At 44.4% G+C, this 21,385-nt stretch overlaps 2 protein-coding genes across 2 annotated transcripts; one reads left to right on the forward strand and one right to left on the reverse strand.

The window, feature by feature from the left end:
* Positions 1–4,250: 4,250 nt before the first annotated feature.
* Positions 4,251–12,598, reverse strand: TENT5C (terminal nucleotidyltransferase 5C). Its single transcript, XM_072326487.1, has 2 exons — positions 12,537–12,598; positions 4,251–10,035 (listed from the first exon to the last, which is right to left on the reverse strand). The coding sequence occupies exon 2, from the start codon at positions 10,007–10,009 to the stop codon at positions 8,837–8,839; it is 1,173 nt and encodes a 390-aa protein (XP_072182588.1). The 5' UTR covers positions 10,010–10,035; positions 12,537–12,598; the 3' UTR covers positions 4,251–8,836.
* Positions 12,599–17,585: 4,987 nt separating this feature from the next.
* DUSP12 (dual specificity phosphatase 12) lies at positions 17,586–21,027 on the forward strand. The gene is made up of 6 exons (XM_072350302.1): positions 17,586–17,887; positions 17,971–18,084; positions 18,158–18,276; positions 19,214–19,310; positions 19,772–19,958; positions 20,489–21,027. Exons 1-6 carry the CDS (start codon positions 17,637–17,639, stop codon positions 20,645–20,647), a joined length of 927 nt encoding a protein of 308 aa, XP_072206403.1. The 5' UTR covers positions 17,586–17,636; the 3' UTR covers positions 20,648–21,027.
* The last annotated feature ends 358 nt before the right edge of the window (positions 21,028–21,385 follow it).

Raw genomic sequence — 21,385 nt, forward strand, 5'->3', positions numbered from 1 at the left:
GCTGTGTCAAACATTTACACAGGGCAGCACCATTATACTGCAGCCTCTGTTTTCCTCACAGCAACAGTGAGAGACCCCCTCTAACACAGTCACATCAGAAATTACATGTTATTACTAAGCATGTCTGACACAGCCTCAAGAGCAACCATCATAAGGAAAATGAACTGCTTTTCTGTGATTTTCTTCTGTTCGCATACAGATTGATATAAGGAATGACAGCAGTACTATTACTTTTCAATGAAGTCTCTGATCTGCAGGTTTTGTCAGCAATGGATGGTATGCTCTTTGATAAAAGACAGATTATATAATACAACAAGAAAAGTCAGATCTCTGAAATGACTTGTAGATCCTTTTACTGCTCCTTTGTTTTCAATAAGTAAAATCACTAATCAGGTAGCATGAGCCTACTGAGTCAAAGGAGTCACTCTGGAACTATAAATCATAACTTTGCAAGCAGTTTTGCAGTTAAAGACAAGATCTCTGTCAAATACCATATTGTCCATATTATTTATGAATTATATATACATATATATATTCATATTTTCAATTGATATTTCAGTGAACTTTGATTTTCATTAAACAAAAAACTCAGGCTACGGTCAGCTGGGACTCTTGGTCATACAAGCAATTCTATCCAGATGGCAATCTTATGTCTAACCAGACACCAAAGAGCAGAGAGTACCAGAGCTCAGAGCTGGCACCTTAAATGCTGAGGACAGGCAGGTTTGTAATGTGTGATAAAACAGTAGTGATTAATGTACCATTGTTATACTGTAACTGAGTATCCTATTTCTGAAATGAAACAGATGCCCCAGTACTCCCACTCTTCCCATCCAGTCAATATGTAGAGCTTCCAAAATATTCACTCCCAGCTTTGTCAGCATGTCACTGAGTTACCTAACAGTGCTGCTTTTCCTCAGGGCTTGTTTTTTGATCCATGGAATGGTAGCAAACAGGATTCCTCCTGCCACAGAAGTGCTGTGGTGAAGGAGACTAACAACCCACACAAAGTGCCTATACACTCAGCTAGAACACTGCTCTCTGTTTAGTTTACTTCTATCCCAAACATACAGTGTGTGTATATGTGTATATGTGTATATATATATATATATACACACACACACACACACAGAGATATCCAAACACAGACAGATGACTGTTTGCCTGGATCAACTCCATGAATTTAAGCCCAAAGGCTTCAACCTCATTGGACAGAGCTACAGCAACGCATCCCAGCACAGCCTGTTGGCAAGTCAAGAGCCCTGAACACAGACCTATGAGCAGATCCAACCCCCTTTTTTTTTTGATGACACAAACCTTCTGGTGTCACAGAGAACTGGGACATGGGGTTGGCAGCAGTCTCTCTTCCCAAAAATAGCTTTGCTTTCCTCTGGTCTTGGAAAAAGCTGCCCAGGAGGAGAGAGCAGAAGGCAGCTCATGAGGTCTATAAAGCTCCATCAGTCCTGGCAATTATTCAGCAGTACACAACATCAGGGGAGCCCCACATGAACAGTAAAACAGACAGGCAGATGTTGTGATGACTTACAGATGTAACAGTATTGTAAATGCTCTCAGAGGAAAGGATTGAAGAGCTGCTGTTAAGTACGGTGAGCGAATACAGGCTTTGTCTGCTGTCTGTACCTTGAATCTACAAAGAAAGCCCAAAATAACTTACATCCTGTACCTCTGTGCTGACACTGAAACCTGCAGGTGGGTTGAAAACTAAGTACCCACAGCCACCTACCATATGCAAGAACAATGCAAAATTGTGAGCATTTGCCATTTCTAGCCATCACACAAAAACTTGTCCATCTATTTCGTGTGCACTCAACTGTGGGATTCAGACAAAGTGTTTTTCTAATACTACCAGATGCAAAACACTACATCTGGAAGCCAGGAACACAGACACTGTCAATACCAGATTGAAGAGGCAGCTTTGAGAAGGAGATGGACTCTGAACTCACTGCAAATAACTAAGCTGGCAGAAGCACACAACATGCCACAGAGCTACAGGAAAAATGGTGGGGACATGATGCAGGTGGGAGAGAGAGGTTGTCTGTGGCTACATAGAGCACTTAGTGCAGGAACCAAGTGGCTGGTTCAACAAATACACAGAAACAGAAGTTTCAAGGGAAAAAGGTGCCTAGCTTCCAAACCGAGACAGAATACAGGGCTCCAGGAGCTCATTTTCCTCTATTCATCCAAGAGGTAGAGTTTATCAGATAGTACAGTGCAGTCTGAGACGTCTCATCCTTGTTGAGAAGGATGCAGCATTCTCCATCTCAAAGACTCTCATGAATCCTTGCGACAGATATAATGTAGTTTTAAGTAATAAGACAATAAGGTTCTTGAAGTGTACAATAAGACATAAGGCCACTATCACAAAGACCTCTTCTATGGCACCGAATCACCAGTGACACACTGAAAGAGCTCATTTCTCCAAAGCAGGAGACTTCATGCCCAAGGCCTGACGCTAGTCAGAGGGGATTAGAATTATTTCTAAGAGTGTGCTTCTCTGTTCTCTGAGCAGCAGAGCATCCCAGACACCAGTTTGAGCAATGGGAACTCCTTACAGCATTTTGCTGGATAAGCCAGCCTAGGCAACTAGTTCTTATTGGTGTACTAAAGCCCTTAGTTAATTAATGTGGTAACATCCATAGCAGCCAGTGCAACTTAATTTTCAGAACTGAAGCTGATAGTTCACACCCAGCAGCTGCTTTGCATATGGGTCTTGGCAAGACTATTTTTCCAGCATGATGACTCAACTCCTTCCTACTAGGAAAATTACTAAGGTTTGGCAGGTTGACTACTACTTCCACTGGGCAGCCTCACCTACAGGATACAGGGAGCTTTTCTTAAAACCACTGAGCCAAAGCAGAAGATTACAATAGTGTTGCTATAGCAGAACATAACTGGTGTTTCTAATACCCACACTTAAGTAGCATTTTGCATCCTTCAGTGTATCTCACTTGCTAGTGACTGGATGAACACAAAATATTTTACTGGGGAAGGTAACAGCTACGCATCCTTTATGTATCAGTGCATTAGTACACTAAATATGCTAAAAGCATAGCAGGCAACATTCAAAATAAGCAAGCACACAGCCTTTTACACAAACATCTGATCTGTCTGAAACAGCACACTGAACGCTAACTTCAGACAGAAACTACTAACACAAAAGGAAGGCAAGAAATAATTGTACCTGCCAGAACTGTGGAACAGTTTGGAGTACTGGTCTTCAAATGCCTCACCATCACAAAACTGAGATGATATGCACAGCATAGATAACACTAGGTACTAGATTCTGGCAGAGCAAACAGGAAGGACACTTGGAACTATAGCCATGCAATAGCAAGAGATTAGTACAACTTACATATTTACTCTCACAATTCTCACCTTATAGAGACGACTATCCTGCTGTTTCAGTACCTGACTGCAAATTTAAGTCCAGTATTCTAGAAGCCTAAGGATGGTATTCTGCCACCAAAAAACCCTGAAACACAGAATCATTCTATCACAGAATGAATTGAGGAGCTGAGGTGAGAGTGTTTCAGATGACAAGCTAATGGTCTGTGCCATCCAGCTTTTGTACAGCTGGATTATCAGGTCTCCATTTAAGTCTGGGGAAGAAATTGGAACTACACAAGCTTCGTAACTGTCTTCACAGTACTATAGCACACCCTGCTAGTCTCTGCAGAAGCTTCCACTTACAGCCATTACAAGCTCTTGAAGGCTGGAATTTCTCTAGTGTTACTTTAATAGGGTAGAGGTTGACTGAGCAAAGGCATCGTGTCAAGCGTGCTTTTTATAGAAGATGTATTTTTGAATCTAGAGCAACAAATAGACTGCCACATGCCCCTATCTTTTATTTAGCATCGACCTGTTCAACCCACAGTGACCAAATGTTTCTCTACAAACCATCACTACAAACTAAGTAAAGGATGAATTGCATTCCACTTAACTGACTAATCTTCAGTCAGTCAAGAGATAGATGAATACACGCATGATAAAAAGTCTTCCTTCCTTGAAGAGGGCCTAGAAGGAAAACATTACTGTATAAATTCATTACTATTTCTTCCTCTCACAGTGTATTTACAGGCACATTCTAAGGAACCCACTTAAGCACGGAGTTGAGCTAGAAGGTTTCCAGAGTGCCCTTCCAAACTTTACAGTACTATGAACAGACAATAAGCTCCACAAATATTTCCAGTCAGTGCAACTTAGATGCAAAAAATAACTTCAGGCAAACAGTGTTTCACATAAGTTTATTTGTACAATTATTTCAGAATCATTAAGCTCCAAAACCCAATTTCCAAGGATGACATGTGAACACCACAGTGCAGGACAGTAGGTAATTACAGTAACTAATCTCACAATTGGGCTCATCACAAATTGAAACCTTTCTAGTATCTTATCCTGCCAGCTTAAAGAAACAAAAAATTACTTTTCCAGAACAGGTACAAGATAGATTTTCCTAGAGCTGACTTCTGATAGGAAAAAAAAAGAAAAAGAAAAAGAAAAAAAAAATCCTTTTCATTTCAACAAAAAGTGCGGTTTTAACCAGAAAGAGAGACAAGCCCAATGCAAACACTTCAGTGAGTGGCCTCCACTTCAGGTAAAGAAGGAAAGCTGGAGAGTTCCAACCACTCCCAAAGCTTCTATAACTATATAGCCCAGCAATCCATCTCAGAACAAGTTCCACTGAAATTAAATAGCCCATATGAAATACAGTTTACCATATTTAACAGCTGACAGTAATGGTTTGAGCAACACTTAGATGCAAAGGCTAGAAGTATTACCATCCATTTGGCTCCCAATGCCCAAATCACACATTTGCTACTAACAATGACCAGCTTATTGCTTATTCCTGCATCCAACAACTACGGCACCCAATTCAATTAGTTTTCTATACCTCTCATTAAACGAGCACTATCAGCACGCCAGCAGTTTAAAACTGAAGTAACTTGTTTGGAGAAAGCCTCATAAAATGACTTGGACTTCTCATGTAGTGATAAGCAGAGTTCACTGCCAAAATAATCAGCAGCTATTCTACTAGAATCCCATGATATCTAGGCACAAAACATACCATATGCTCAACCCCATAACTCCAAAAATATGGATATCTATCAGTCCTAATTGAGACCTGGTTTAAGCCTTCTGCTCTGTAGACAGACTACTCAAGGTAAAAGACTGCTTCTGAGTAACCGTTTATCACAATCTCCTGCTTAGTGGCACAGCTAACAAGTTGAAGACAAGCACAGCAAGTTACATCTTGAGTTGAGGGAGCATGAGGTATGCTTTATCTTAGCACTTTTCAGAATGATGGTGGTTAGCACGGGGATCTAATGAAAGTGACTAAAACACACTTTACTGGTAGGTTTCTTTAGTAGCATCTTTATCAAATAAAACAAGATTTAATCTCTTACAGTGAGGAAGTAATATCAATAAACTGTAAGTTAAAGGGAACTTGGTGACAAATATTCACAAACAGATGCTTCAGACTGGCTCAGCCCTGCGGAGTTTAAGCTACAGGAAGACAACTGCTATTTTAAACTAGTCTAGTTTCCTAGAAGCCTAGTCATCAGGAATGATGTGCTGATACAAGTCTTGCAGTCCAGTATTTCTGCAGTTCTGCTATGATGCCCCTGCCTAGAAAGAATGCACTAGGGTAATAGCCTGAAGCTTAGCAGCCTCTCTCAAACTTCTACTTGATACAGAAGCAAGCAGAGAAGAGGTCTGCACCATTTAGCACTTCAGGGAGACTGAATCAAGCAGGCAACCTGAACTTGGCCATGGGTCATTACCTTAGCACTCATTCTCATATTACTCCCAGCTGCAGGGTCCTTATAAACCTGATCGCAAACCAACTAGCACACACCAGATTGAGCTGCTGCCACCTGGGACATCAGGCTGCCAAAACAATTTGAAACCAGAAAGTAGTAGACTGCAAGCAGCACCCTGACAAATCTATTCAATGTTTCAGCTCTGTCTAAACTGCCTAAGTAGGCTTATTTGAAGGCAAAGAGACACAGAATGCTGTCCCAGTAACTTTGTTTATTCTGTTTAGTGCCAATGGAGTAAGTAATAAGCAACTGCAGGCTACAGTTTAACTACTCAAGAACTTAACAACCAGGCTAAAAAGCATTAGTAATTTAATATGCCAGACCCGGTAGCCCTGCAAAGCTTAAACCAAGGGAGTCAGCTGTTTAGAGAGCTAGCATTCTACATAAAGCTTCCTTGGAGGCCTCAGCAACAAGTTACATCACCAAGAGCACAAACATTTATTGCAGGAAGCTAGGTGCCCATAGCTCTGTCTCAGAAGGAACACAGGAGAGCTTTATTCTAGTACTTCTTTTCCCAGTAGACACATCCGGCCTGACACTAAGCAGCCAAGGCATTCAAAGGCTAGTAGGGAAAAAGATTACTTGCTTCAAACTTATAAGGGCTCCTCTTCAGTATTGACTACTACTTCTGCATGAGCTGATACACACAGTTTCTAAAGTCCAGCTATGAGATCCCACAAGACTTGAGTCTAAGCTGGTATTCATATCGAACTCATCCCCCTAGGCAATGGTTTTGGTTGACTTTTGGAACAGGAATAGCTTTAAAAAAAAAAGTCAACTGAAGCTATTTAAGGGATGAAAGCAATTACAAGTTCTTAAACAAAACAACTTCCTCCTAGTGATACTCTGTAATACAGCAAGTAACTCTGCATGCAGAAGTTACTCATTCCACCAGTAAGCTCGCATTACCTTTGACCCACAGGACAACACCAACATCGCATCAGTTTTAAGAAAAGCCTTCCAAGTAGTCAGTATTCCAGGTGAGAAGTGCCTTGCCTGTGAAGTGTATCAAGTCCAAGCCACAACAGCTAGAAAAATCTGAAACTCATCCTTATGTACTTTGACTATTCAAGAGTTTTTAATAATAATAAAAAAGTTTGCTACTGAAGATGCTTACAAGACTGTACAAGATATTAACATAAAGCATGCCTGGCTGCAGACTGCTTTCACAAGCCTATCCCTCTTTGCTTTCCCAAGCTAAGTGAAGCCTGAACAAAAGAAAAGCAGCCTTGCTGCTATACTAAGGTGGCCTTCACGCATTAGTTACAAGAAAGTAGGAGAGCCTGTAACATAACAAGAAGCGTTTGGTCCTACTAAGAACAGGCAGTTTTTCCCACTGCCAAGTAAACGCTGCTCTGCTATTGCTCTTCACATCTAACAGCAACCATATAGTTTTATTTCATCTGCTTTTCTTTCTAGACTTAAATAATTTGTCTGATCCAGCACTTTGGTCTCATACAGTCAGGGAGACAGCAAGAAGACACAGAAGTTAACAATTAAGTATCCTTAACCATTGCACCAGTACATATTAAATAGCTCTAACTTTTGTCTTTCTAGTCTACTTCTCTGATTAAACAAAGAAAACAAAAGCATTTACAGTGTATGAATTTTACTATTGCAATTGAGTGAAAGTTGCCAGTTAAGGTATTACCAGTCAGTTTCTAATACTGCTACATACAGAACCATCCTTATGAAGTACAGAAATGTCAAAGCAGAAAGTTCAGCACACGGAGTTCAGCCCCTTGCACTTCCAAGTGAGTAGATACTCTTTCAGAGGTTATTCTGAAACTAGGGGCAGACTTTCACCACATACAGCATCTGTAGAGAGCTCTGCTTAGAGGTTATACACCTCATCAAGTAAAGTTTGAGACCACAATAGACCAAGAATTTCACCTCCCAAAAAACCACATTACACAGTGACCAAAGGATTATGATAAACTAATAAGCTTGAGCCTTAAGTGAAAGCAAAGGTAAGCCTGCAGGACCTGCCTGAATTTGTACAAAAAAATAATCAAGAAGGCACTTTAGAAGTTCATACTGACAGGAGCACACATCAGCCTACAAATTAGTGCATTTTTTGCTTGCTGTGGACCCACAAGGAAGAAACTTAAAACTTCAGTGTAAGAGCTGCACTATCTCCCCAGCTGTGCCAATAACTGTTTAGAAAGATGTAGTCAAAAAGGCTTTATCTTGAGCCTCTACTTAATAGTATTCTTCCTATCCTATTCAAGCAGTGGTTCCAATTCTATTTAAGGCTTCATTTCCTCATTTCAAGAACTTCACATCAGTAATTGTTTAGATCATGTTTTGCTGCATGCTTAGAGAAGGCAACTTTCAAGTTTTCATACTCCAGAAAAATCTAGCCAACTCGTGCTTTTAGAGACAGGCTCATTAATCCATCCCCAACTTGCAAGAAACCTGAGTCAGGACAACATATGCCCATGCACTACAGGAAACAGCCACTGGGCCCTCTACAAGAGGAACATTATCCATACATTAACCAGTTCCACACAGCCAAAAAATAGAAGCAGCCTAAGCTCTTACACAAGAATTCAATAGAAAGCTGGCCAGAATCTGAACTGAAGATGTATAAAGTAATGAGGTTTGTCAACAAAAAGTTTTGGTTTTAAATCAGCTTCTGCTCTGCACAATATATTTCCCAGTCTTAGCTCTATTAACTAACACAGTTTACCGAATTACTCCACTTAGACGACACGTTAATAGCCACTTCCAAGATGAGTACCTAGTCCTGTAACTATTCCTCTAATATTTGGTTGCTGGTTCTCTTCTCGCAGTGAAGAGGTAATAAGGCTTCTCGGCATTTGTAGAGATGAACCGAAAAAGTTTTTCACAGGTTGCCTGGTTGCATATTCCTACTGCATGCCAGGAAGTAATTAGTCCAACAGTCTTATTAGAAAACCTACAAATGTCCATTATTTGTCTATGTACACTCAGCTTTTAGAAGCCTCCGCTGAAGAACACAAGTGAAGTAATCAATTGCAAGGCAACCAAGTGGGGTAGGACTGGTTATATGGCACTGGAGGATTTGCAAGATAGTAATTGCTGAAGTTTACATCACTAACATAAGGTGCCGGCTGGTAGTAACAGGTAACAGTAGTGGCGTTAGGGATGATGTTCTGTTCTGCCAGCACTTTGAGCGCCAGCAGAGAAATCAAGTTGAGAGTCTGTCTTCGCTCATGTCCCATGAGACACACAGTGCTCTCATTCACCACCCTGCGCAGAATCATGAGGTAGTCATATTTGCTCCTCTCTTCTTTGGAGAAGTGGTTCTGGAGGTAGGTCTCTAGTTTGCGCTGCTGATCCAGGATGTCTGGGAAGTCTATGAAGAACCGGGAGCACATGTAGCGCTCTAATGTTTTGATCTCATTTTTATCCATGGGCCGGAAGTCTCGCACTAAGAGGTTGCTATATTTCAGAAGCCCACCACCTCGGATCTCTTCAGGATTTTTGGTAGCTATCAGCTTGTTCTGGAGGTGATCAAAAGCTGCTTCAAAATCTCCATACATGCTCTCCCCAATCACAGTTGGATGGAAGTGCTCCGACATGGGGTTTTCTGAGCAGCTGTAGTAAAAGAGCAGGGAATCCAGTATGATTTGGAAAGAGTCTACACTGAACTCAAACTGGCGTCTTATGCAGTCTACGAACTTCAGCTCCACATTCCTGCCGTGTTTGTTGGAAAGTGATATCAAACTCCAGCGATCGGACTCTGTGGACACCTTCACCAGCTTCTGGATGTAGGCTTCCTTCAGTGTTACTGGACTGATTTTCAGTTTGCTTACTCCTTCTGGTAAGAAATTCAGGAGGGAACGCAACACCACATCTCGAACCAACTGAAACTCTGCCTCACTTGGAAGAGAAACTTGAAAAATGAGATCCAAGTCTTTGCAGCCCAGACCATTATCTTTGACCAGGACGTGGCCAGCTGCAGAGCCATTCAGACGGACATCATGTACCGCAATGCCTGCTTCATTCAGCTTACTCCGAACGGTCTGAACTATGTCCTTCAGAGTTATCTTCAGTGTTGGGAAGTTACCCCGGCCATGAATTGGAACCACCTCTGTAAGAACTTCATGCAGGCGGCTGACCTGCTCCCAATTCAGCACACTGCATGACATACAATCTGTATTACTTCCTTTGCTTGCCATGTTAAGGTTTTTCTTCTCCAAAGAAACTGTAAGGAAGTGGGGGGGGAGAGGAGGGAAGGAAACAACAAAAAACAAGTCAGACTTTCAGTTTACACTGCCTAGCTTCACTTTCTGTCTACACATATAAACTAGAGAGAAATAACTGTTCATGCTAACGATTATCAGCAAGCCTTCTACCTGAAGTGGCCAGGTATACTGGCCCACAGGTATAGGCTCAAAATTCAGTGGTCAGAGTCCTTTTGTGATGACATACTATTAAGAATTGGATAGAAGTAATTTGTTCCAAAGGAAAGCCCCAACAAATAATGCAAAAACTTCATCCAAGTTTCCATGACCATCTGCAGTACCAGCTGAAGCAAGTGACAATCATAAGCACAGAACACTTCCAAACGTTAACTCTGAACTTATTTCATTATAGCTAAAACTCAAACACCTCTCTCCAAATAACATGACAGTAAAAGAAATTCAGGCACTAGTTTCAAAGCTTAGAGATCCAATCCACTGAAAATACTAATGTGCTCTAGACAAGAGTTCTAAGAGAAGTTTCTTTTCCGTTTCTTAATCACCCAGCACATAGAGCTGACACAATAAGAGCAAAGTCCACCTTGCTCCTGCAAAAACCTAAAGAACTTCAGCATCTGGACAGAATTTCAGCTGTAAATACAGATAATATAGCTTTTCAATGTGCACTTCAGTCTCTAAGCAATCTTTCTTTTTCAGATACATTTCACAAGCAAGCTACCTTTTTGGAAATATTCATACTTGCCCTGTCCTTTTGTTCATTTACGAAGGGAAAACAACTTCATAAGAGCTGGCATGTATTCAGGTGGGATTAAGGCACACTTGTTAACGTTACAATAAGGACTTGAGAACCTCACTGACTAGTTCAAGCTTGAGCACTTGAAGGAGTCTTGTCACAGTTGACCTCTTAATTCCCTTGTGCTTCAATGACTTGTTATGAAGTATGTGGATACTTACGTATATTCTACAGTCATGCAACTCCAAGTTATATTAATACACCCTTCCCTTTTCAAGTGTTCCAGCTTTCTATAACGGCCAGGTGCTCCATAACAGCTGGGAACCGAGGCTTCATGTTCATCCACCTCAAACACTTGTGAAAGCTGTATTTGCAACTGCCAAGGTCAGGCTATTCAGATTTAGCTTACTTAACTCTTGCCTACCTAGAAGTGTTTAGAACTCAATCATGTATTTTCCTAGCATGCATCAGGATAGTGTATGGAACACTTTCTAAGCAAGATACAAACAGTAGCTGTTATTCCTTGCTTGTTGCCTACCAGCTTCAATCTCTGAACAGATCATTTGACCTGTCACCTCCTCTGAGAGGAGAAGAATCCTAGCTCAGACACACAGCAAGGTAGCAAAACCCCCTGGGATGCAATTTCTGTCCCTGAGCACAAGCTGCAGCATTATTAGTTCTGCTGCTGTATCACATCAGCTTCAGTAGGCATCAAACAAACCCATGATTCTTAAGATAACTAGTTCAGGATAAAACAGAAGTTTCTTTAAACTCAACCTTTCAGACACAATCCTAGAGCTATCACAGCTGACAGGAGTTGCCTTCAGAGACTTAATAGTATGCTTTTACCCCAAAAACACCACTTCCATTAAATCTGTCAGATCACTAGAGAACACAAGATTTCCCTGACTTCAAGCTGCAAGTGTCTAAGCTCCTCCTTTCCATTTGTGGGCTCCTTAGCAGCCAAGGCAACACACACAGCACACCAGGCAACCAGAGAGGACTTGAGCAGAGCTTTCCACCCCATCACACACACTTGGTTCAGCTTGAGGATCTTTGCACTGGAGCCCAGTGCACATACTCTCTCTACCAGCACCTGCTGGGAAAGAAGATCAACTATTTCTCCTCCTCCATTCAGGGGAGAGTTTAATTCCTGGGCTGCCAGCTGATGAAGCATCTCACCCTTAAATCACTCATGCGTTGCCTGCTCTGCAAGATTTAAGTTCATGACAGCAGGACCTTAGTGACTAATGCACGTGGAATACTAGCAGCTTGCACGCTTGTGTTTCATTACCACTGTCTTCCATCACAAGGTCAGACACCTGAAGGTGCTCATCCACTGGAAGGATAGCCAGGAGAAGCCCTATTTCTGCTACCCAGCGTCAAGTGTACTATAATGTTAGTTGGATGCAATGCTCAAGTCACAAGCAAGGAAATTTGAAAGTGGGACTCATTTCTGCCACAATGAGGGATCACAGCCCCTGCAACGGCATGTAACAGGACACAACACCTAAAGAACGCAGGTCAGGGCTGCTGCAGACACCTCCGTGACACCACAGCGTCAACTTTAACAGGAACCGAAAGGCCGAAGGACGCAGCTTCCTTCAGAAGGCTCCCAGGGACAGCAGCCAGCCAATTAGATAACCAAGAGCAGCGACTCATACACGGTTCCGAGCGGCTGATCGCCAAAGAAAACTCCTTAACCATCCCACCTCCGACGTTCTCCCTCAGGAGACATCACACCCCCCCGGCCCTCCTCGCCCCGCTCACCTCAGCCACAGCCGCGCACCCCGCGCTGCCGCCTCACCGGCCTCGCTCACGCTCACGCGCACGCCTCCCCACCCCCCCGCTCCCGCCCTTTATGGCCGCTCAGCCGCCCAGCCTCCGCCTCCCCGCTCTGAGGCGACCAACGGGCTCCCCCGCCCCGCCCGGCCTGAGGCGGAGGAGCTGGGGCGGGCTCGGCGAAAAGGGGAGGAAAAGGATCTGGGATATTTAGCAGGAATATGGGCAGGTTTCTTGTGTTTGTTTTTCTCCGCCAGCACGCTGTTGGCATAAAGAAAGAGGAAACAAGGAGAGCTGTTTAACCTAAAGGATAGCGTTGACACGAGAAGATGATCCAAGGCATCTTTTGTCAGATGAGATAGTCATCCCTTCAGAGCACGGCACTGGAGAGCAGTCAGGATTAAACCAACTCATTTCAAGAAGGAGCTAGATAAAATCCATGACGTGGTTGTCTGTGGAGATAAAGAGCTAAACTTGAGGATCCGGGACATCTCTTTTAACAGCCTTTAATTTTTTTCCCAGGTCTTCTGAAACAAGAAATAGAAATGGGGAACTCGAAAAGGAGTAATAGGGGAAATGACAGAGGCAGAACCACCAGTAAGGAAGTGTTGCCCTTGGAGGTTAAAGCAGTGGATGGTCTCCCCTTTTAAAGCGACCATTTCAGCTGCTCTTCTGCCAAAAACTGTTACTGTCTGATGGCAGTAGCTGATCAAATCAATCAATTACATGATACTGGAAAAAACAATGTTTGCAATATCTATTAGATATCGATGAATGCAAAGGGACTTGCAGCACATAGTAGTATTACAGGTGTTAGAATATTACTAAGCGGTTCGCGCTTTATTTGCTTAAAAGTTTCTGTTTCCCAGAACGGTTTGTAAAAACCAAGGGGCACCTCAACTATATCTTAAAGATCGAACACCTGAGATGCTTTCTGCCTGTCCTGCATTGCAGACGTTGGCCACGCTTCAGTGGAAGAGCAGCACTCTGTGTAGTGTGTGTAAATCTGACCGTACACCTGCTCTTGGCAATCGCTGCCCATTGGTCCTACAGAAAGGCCAGAGGGACCAAATCTTGACATGCCATTTAAAACCTGCCAGGTCAGACTTGTGTAGGTAGCAGGCAGAGAGAGGAATGCGCCTTTGAGGAATGGACGCTTAGGAGATTGAGCCCATATACCTGCAGTAAGGAGCCAACCTTCTGCTCTCCATCTGTGTCTGTGTCATGGATTGCTGTGGATGGAAAATGTGGAAACACAGCTCCACTGTTGAGACAAGAGATTAAGGGCAGGGGCAACTGCATGAGCACTGTGGCTGCTGAGGTTCTGTCTCTGTTCCAGGGTACAGCCATGATGTCTAACACTTAGGCAGGGCTGACTTTCTATCTGGAACACACTGCAGGAGTTGATTCAAAAGGGAGGATGGAGAATAAGAGCCAAACAGATCACTGAATGGTACTGTAACAGAGGGAAAGAGTCTGGGACCACCAAAAGAGAGGTAGGTATGAAATGTTATAAACACAGTGCAGCTCATTCATTTTAATCCAGTAAACAGGGCAGCAAATTTGGTGGAAGGAATGCACTTTAAAAACTTCTAGGTCAGTTCAGTGGCCTGGCACTATCAGATTAGTCTTCTTTCAGGTTGCACTGCTGAAGGTCACCATAAATCTTGGTTGCTCCAACTGCTAAAGCCATAAAGTGAAAGAGGAGTTATTAATACATGGTAGTAAGAACTGTCATGCTCTATTCTGTAACTGAGCATCAAATGTGCCACTGAGAAACTCTCCCTTTTGTTTGACATGCAGAGTAACAGCATGTCGGCAGTACTAAGAGCATGGAGACAGATAGAAACATCCCACCCATATGGGGTTATTGAAAAATCCTCTGTTGGAGCTCCAGAGAGGGCTTCTTTCTCAGCTAGTAGCCACCTTTGCAAGTGTTAGAAGTCTCCTGCACGGTGATGCAGCAATCCTTCCTCTTGACATATTAACAAAAATAGACACGTATAGACCATATAGACCCCGCAGGGTCTAATGATGGGAACAGAAATCTGAGATTGTACTTACCTCTAGAAACACAGCAGCGTCCAGAAGGTTCTGTCCAAGGGGTGAGAGGCTACCTTGTAGGACTGTTCAGCTTCCATCAGAATGCTCAGCAAAGAGCTGAGAAGCCCTTCCTCTCCAAAGGGCAAGAAATTCCACTTGGGCCCTTCAAAAAGCGCAAAGAGAGATCTGAGGAGGACACAGAAACTCAGTGTTACTGACTGTTGTGAATAACTCAAGATATCCTCACCTATCAGCCCTTGGAATTATAAAATCATGGAGTCATTAAGGTTGGGAAAGACAACTAAGAGCATCTAGTGCAATCATCAACCAACACCACCGTGCCAACTAAACCACATGCCTCATCCATATATTTCTTTAACACCTCCAGAGATGGTGATTCCAACATTTCCCGGGGCACAGCTTTGCCACGTGTCATCTGCAGGCTGCAGACTCTTCTTCTCGTGAACTAGTTGATGTGTACACAAGGGTTTTTCTTTCCATGAAGCTTCTCCTGCCCAGGTCCTCCCTTGCAGCACATGCTGAGATGGAACATTCTTACTGGAGGGAGTGGGCAGCAGTTCATCCTCCAGTTTGTTTTGCTTTGCACCTGAGCTTGCTTAATTAGTCACACACAGTTTCCCAGAACCCGGGGGAGAACAAACGGTCAGAAATTTCAGTGGCGTAGGAGAAGACAAAAACTGAAGAGGGGGGAGGCAGAGGTGGGTGGAGAAGGTTCAATCAAACCGAAAACAATAGTTACTCTATTTTGAGAGCTGTGAGCAAACTCGGGATCCATCGCCATATGCTCAAGCTACAGGTGGCAAGCACAGCAAAGGGAGGCAAAGAGAAATAGCTACATTGTTTAGGGAGCACAGCCCCAGACACACAAAGCTGCCCCGCGGGCTCTGCCCCACAAATCATGTGCTTTCCCCCACCACAGATTTTCACTTTGAACTTGCAGGTTTTTCATGTTCCCCTACCATCCCCACTCCCTTCTGTGCCTCAACACTGTCTGCCGCTTTTGTCATTGCTAAAACAGTCACAGATGCTACTGTTCACCCCCACAAATTCAGTTTGAAGGCTCACAGACACAATTAACCACCTCTTACTACTCATCCAATCCCTGTACAATACGTCCCTGCCATCAAACTCATAGTCCTTTCACTAACATGTACTCGCCTGCTGACTTTATTCAACCCCTCAGGACTTGAACAACCATAGTAGTTTGCTGCAACTGTTAGTTACATTTGGAGCTAAAGGGCCATATAGAGTTTTACCTGGTTTTAACTTCCACCTATCTTTCATGTCACTATGCTTTTCTTCTTCTTTTTTTTTCCCTGACAGATTACAGGGGCCTTTATTGAAAAGCTATGTGAATTCTTGTAGGATTTTTCAGCAGGCCCTTTATTTCTAGCTGGTGCCAATGGCAACCGGACAAGGAGGTTTCGTATAGATAATGTAGTTGTGTAGTTTCGAATAATCTAAATCAGACCTGTCAGAGTCTCCCTTAACCCATCCTCAGAGGTCAAGTTTATGCCACAGGGCAGTGAAGCAGCTCAGGGAACTGACCCCACTGAAAACTGATCCAGCTACAGAGGTCAAATTCAGCAGGGTTAGCCAGCTGGTAGGGCCTCTGTGCAGTTACATTCCAGCAGCACAAGCACAGAAGGTGAGGCAGAATGACAGCAAACTTCAAGCTGCAGCGGACTTATGCTTTCAGAAGCCTTTACACTTATCTAAAGTACAAAGAGATATCTTGGTCTGCCCCTTGGGCCACTGGGAAGGTGCTGTGTCCCAACACAAGGACGACAGCTTGAAGAGCTGAGCATATGGTAGCATCTTCAGCAGCTCTCTGCTGTGATCTGTGTCCCTCAGCATGACAGCTGCTCCCCAGTGCCCAGCTATGTCCAACTCTTCTGCTGGAAGGGGATAACAATCTTAACACCAGAATTTAGTCTCACGCTGTCAGATCCAAGACCACCATTTCCAGCCCTTTCCCCCCCCATCTCCATGGCCAGACGCCATCCTTCAAGGATCCAGGGGGGCCCTGCAGACTGTTTTTGCCTACTGCTGTCTGGTACAGAGCACTGCAAGAACAGTCCTCTCAGTGACAGATAACTGGGGCTTTCAGGCTCTCTTATCTCATACAGAAGAGGTAGGGTAACGTTACACATCCCATCTGAGAACATTACCATACCTCTTTCAATGCTAATCTTGACATTTTACCTCTGCTCAGAAACTTGCTAAGCAACGCGCAGGCCTTTCTGTCTGTGCTGTGAAAATCTTGCAGCTACATGATAGGGATCGCTTAGGAAAAAGATTTGGGGAGGAAATGAAATGGGATATTTTGAGAGAAGATGGAAAACTTCAGGCTGTAAATGTGTTGCATGGTAATGTTTTGCACGGGTATCCTGCACTGTGTTCTCATCTGTGAGAGTGTCCCATTTTTGGCTGGGATAATTTTCTTCCCAGTAGCTTGTGCTTTGGATTTAGGATGAGAATAGCGTTGATAACACATGTATGTTTTAGTTGTAGCTGAGCAGTGCTGCAGAGAGCCAAGGACATTGCAGCTTCCCACACTGCCCTGCCAGCAAAGGGCTGGATATACACAAGGAGCTGGGAGAGCTGGCCAGGGGCAGCTGCCACTGCTCAGAGGTTGTCTGGGCATCAGTCAGCAGGTGGTGAGGAACTGCACAGTGCATCACTTGTTTAGTGTATTTTTATATCATTGTAAGTATTATTCGACTTCTCTACCCACGAAACTCTCTTTATTTCAATCCAGTTTTGCCTTCCCCCCGCCTCCCCCCCCGGTTCTCTCGCCCATCCCACTGCCAAGGGGGCCAAGTGTAGCAGCTCTTACAAGCAAGCTGATTTTTATTGTGCCTGATTCCACTCGGCTCGGACGAAGAGAGAACCCTACTCGTGAGCTCCACGCTGCCTCTGCTGGCTGTGCGCTGCCATCAAGCACTGAAGCTCCCCCTTCTTGGGACCAGCCGGAAGCCGCCATGTTATGGGCGGGACCGAAGCCGGAGCCGGGGCGGCGGGATGGTGCCGGTGCTGCCGGGCCTTTACGTGGGCGGCGCAGAGTCGTGCTCGTCCTCGAAGGCGCTGGCGGCGGCGGGGGTGATGGCGGTGCTGACGGTCGACGCGGAGGAGCCTCCTCCGGTGCCTGGGGTGCAGGCCTTGTACATCCAGGCGCTGGACGAGCCTGGCTCCGACCTGCTGAGCCGCCTGGATGAGTGCGCCGCCTTCATCGGCGCGGCGCGGGCGGGCGGCGGGGCCGTCCTCGTGCGGTGGTGAGGGCCGGGGTCGGTGGTGTGGCGAGGCAGGCCGCCCCGAGCCGCTCTAAGCATCGCTTCGTCTCGCCTTTCGCCCGCAGCCAGGCCGGAGTGAGCCGCAGCGTGGCCGTGGTGACCGCGTACCTGATGAAGACCCAGGGGCTCGGCTGGGAGGAGGCCTACGCCGCCGTCAGGGCTGCCAAACCCGACGCCGAGTGAGTGCCCGTCCCCCGGCACCCCCGGCCGGACGGGCCCGGTCTCAGCCTGCTCTCTTCTCCCGTACCGCAGGGTGAACCCGGGCTTCCAGAGGCAGCTGAAGCTATACGAGGCCATGGGCTGTGTCGTGGACAGCAGCAGTGCCCTGTACAAGCAGCATCGCCTGCAGGTGCTCACGGAGAGGTTCTCCGGTGAGTGGGGCAGCCTTGGGGCCGGGGGGATGCCTCGTCCAAAAGTCACACCGTGTTACTGAACCCTGAGCTTGGGATGAGTCAGGTTGCCCAGAGAGGTGGTGGGTGCCCCATCCTTAGAGATGTTCGAGATCATGGAGCAGGTCTGAGCAACATGATTGAACTGCAGATGTCCCTGTGCACTGCGGGGGGGTAGGACTGGATGTTATTCAAAGGCAGATCTCTTGTGTCTGGTGTGCTGCGTGAGGACAGCATGGGACCACAGCAGTGAGTTGTGGTTCAGAGATTGTTTAAACAAAGGAACAAAACCACAGGAGACTCACTGTAGAGCTTGTTTACTGTATCTCTGCACAGACAGCAAATCGGTGAATGTCCTTCCGTACCCAGACATCTCAGATGGGACAAATGTGATGCATTCTTAAATGCTAAGAAGCATGTCAGAGGGATATTGTCAAAGAGAGCTTGCTTTTGCTGACTTGGGTTGCTGTCCTCAAAGTAGCTGAGCCCTGAATTGGCCAGACAGATGTTCACATCATATCTCTAATAGTGTCTTTGAGGCATATCTAAGAAACAAATCTGTGATTAACTGTTTTCTTTATCAAGATGCAGTGCCTAGCAAGCTAAGCCTATCTTTCCCCAAACAGAGCAAAAAGGAACTATTTACCTTTCTTCAGGCTAAATCCTAGATTCCTTTTCATTGTGTTACATGAATCCCTGTTCTATGTGTGGTGGGATGAGGCTATTTTGCTTTGAACTCGCCTAATGGAATGGGTGAGGTCTTTCCTCATCTGGTTTTTGGATTTATTTTGCCAAGGCAAAAGAAGTGAAGAAGGTGGCTTTTGCAATATGGTGACCAGGGCAGAATGCTGTCTTCTCCCACTGGAATGTATCATTGCCTTTATCAGTCTGACTTAACTCAGTACTGTCTCCTCTGCAGAACTTCAAGACTTACCCCAAGAAGTCTTTGCTGTTGATCCGACCAATGCACATCAGACTCCAAACACAGAAGTTCTCTATAGATGCAGGAAATGCAGGTACTGAACCTTTTGCATTTCCCACAAAATGTCATTTTGAAAAGATCTTGACAGGAAAATAGCCTGTGTCAATCAGAGGCCGTGTCCTTATTTCTGAAACAGGGATAAGATCTTGTGTAAGTTTCCCTACAACGCGTGTCACAGCAATTAAACAAGCACAAATACATTACGAAATACAAAACTCGAAGTTGTGCAGCACTTGTGCACCCTAACTTGCCACATGAAGCAGGCAGGTGTAGTTTCGCTTGAATGCATATAGCTGCTTGCTCTGCAGTCGTATCTTCTAGCATACAGTGGTGAAGCAGAGCCCAAGACTACAGAAATTGTAAGATTTGTTAAGATGCAGCCCTAAATGGAGTCAGTGCCTGCCTACGAAAAGACAAGGTCTTTGTCCCTGTGCTCTCTAAGCTTCACCAATAAAAGTGTTTCCCCCTTCTTCCCCCTCTTGTCACGGAGAACAGGCGCGCTTTGTTCCGAAGCTCCAGCATTTTGTCCCATGTGGAAGGAAGTGGACCAACAGCCTTTGCTCACAAAAGAATAACGGAGTCTATGCATCTTCGTGGCAGTGGCCCTGATAAGTGCACCTCTTACTTCATTGAGCCTGTGCAGTGGATGGAGCCAGCACTGCTAGGAGTAACGGAAGGACAGGTGAATGCATTTTTTGGATATCTTAGCCAAGGTAAAACAAACCGTTGCTGTTCCTTGATGCGAAGGCCCCCGTGCAACATCCTAGGTCTCTCAGCCTCTCTTGCATCAGCTTTGCAGTTTATGAACAGGTTCTCAAATGTTAGAATAACCCTGTATAAGAAAGTGAGCTGGTGATCTTGTTGGATTGAGTACGCTGGGATGGATATTTGACAGGTTTTGGTTGTTTTTAGTATATTAAGAGTTTACGAGACATATAAAAATCCATTGTGGTCTTATGCTGACCAAGGCTTTCTGATGTCTGAGATTGGCAAATGTCCTGGAACCACACCAGCTGCATTTCCATGTCTTCCCTTCTGCTAGCACAGCTGCCTGTCATACACCAGGGCATGGCAAGCTCCAGCTGTGTCTATACAGCTGTTGTTTTTTGGTGTTTTTTTTTTGGCCTGGCTTTAGTGCAGGTTGCCATAACTTAATGTACCATGGAATACATCTGCATGCATCTTACAATGGATTATTTGTTTTTCTTGCAGCTTTTGTGTCCCAAATGCACATCTAAGCTGGGTTCCTTTAGCTGGTGGGGTGAGCAGTGTTCTTGTGGCCACTGGGTGACCCCTGCCTTCCAGATACACAAAAGTCGAGTGGATGAAGCGAGAACTCTATCAGTTGGTAACTTCAACCTGAACTCATAGCCTCTATCAATGGAGCTCTAAATGACCACAGAGAAATCCCAGCTACCCTGGGTTTGCCAGGAAAGAGCTTGAGACTTTCATCCCTTTGTAAGCAGAGGAATTACTTGAGAACCTGATCTATTTTTGCTTACAGTGCATCTGAAATACAGGATGTATGCATTCATACATATATATATATGCACATTTAAATATAACATAAATGCATGTATATAAGGACAGTAAAGCATGTCCTTCGAAGATGTGTTGAACAGTGGTCAAAGATGTACAAGAATGCCCGAACATGATGTTTATAGCAACAGACCGAATAAAAATGTTATTTACAAATTCTAATCCTTATTTATAAAAAAATAAATAAATAAATATGCTATCGTGTTAGTTTTAAATTGTGGACAACAGTACTGTCTGCCTTCTGCTAGGGAAGTTTAGGTGGTATACAGGGCAGGGAAAGATTGTAAGGTTCAGTGAAGGGCCATAACGCCCTTGTTGGACTAGTAGCACTGAAAAGTGAGATTCTTTTAAAACTTTAGTGTAAGAGAAATATAAATATCTATTCCAAGAGCATATCCTACAGTATAATTCTCTTCACCTAATGCCTGAGGAGATTGTATAAGCTGTACTGAAATGGGGGACCTGAGGTTAAATAGCCTGTTAAGTTGCCCACCTCAATTTAAAGAGATCCCAAAATGATGAATTAAGTTTTCAAGCAACAGCAGTTAGCTTTGCCCCCGCTGGTCTATG

Source organism: Excalfactoria chinensis, chromosome 1, assembly GCF_039878825.1.
Source record: "Excalfactoria chinensis isolate bCotChi1 chromosome 1, bCotChi1.hap2, whole genome shotgun sequence".
Classification (NCBI taxonomy): domain Eukaryota; kingdom Metazoa; phylum Chordata; class Aves; order Galliformes; family Phasianidae; genus Excalfactoria; species Excalfactoria chinensis.

What these genes read in the sequence shown, in the direction of transcription:
- TENT5C (XM_072326487.1), bottom strand. Translation starts at nt 10,009, where the DNA reads ATGGCAAGCAAAGGAAGTAATACAGATTGTATGTCATGCAGTGTGCTG.
- DUSP12 (XM_072350302.1), top strand. Translation starts at nt 17,637, where the DNA reads ATGGTGCCGGTGCTGCCGGGCCTTTACGTGGGCGGCGCAGAGTCGTGC. An exon ending in GCTGCCAAACCCGACGCCGA is followed by an intron (nt 18,085 to 18,157) that starts GTGAGTGCCCGT and finishes CCCGTACCGCAG; the next exon opens with GGTGAACCCGGGCTTCCAGA. An exon ending in GCTCACGGAGAGGTTCTCCG is followed by an intron (nt 18,277 to 19,213) that starts GTGAGTGGGGCA and finishes TCTCCTCTGCAG; the next exon opens with AACTTCAAGACTTACCCCAA.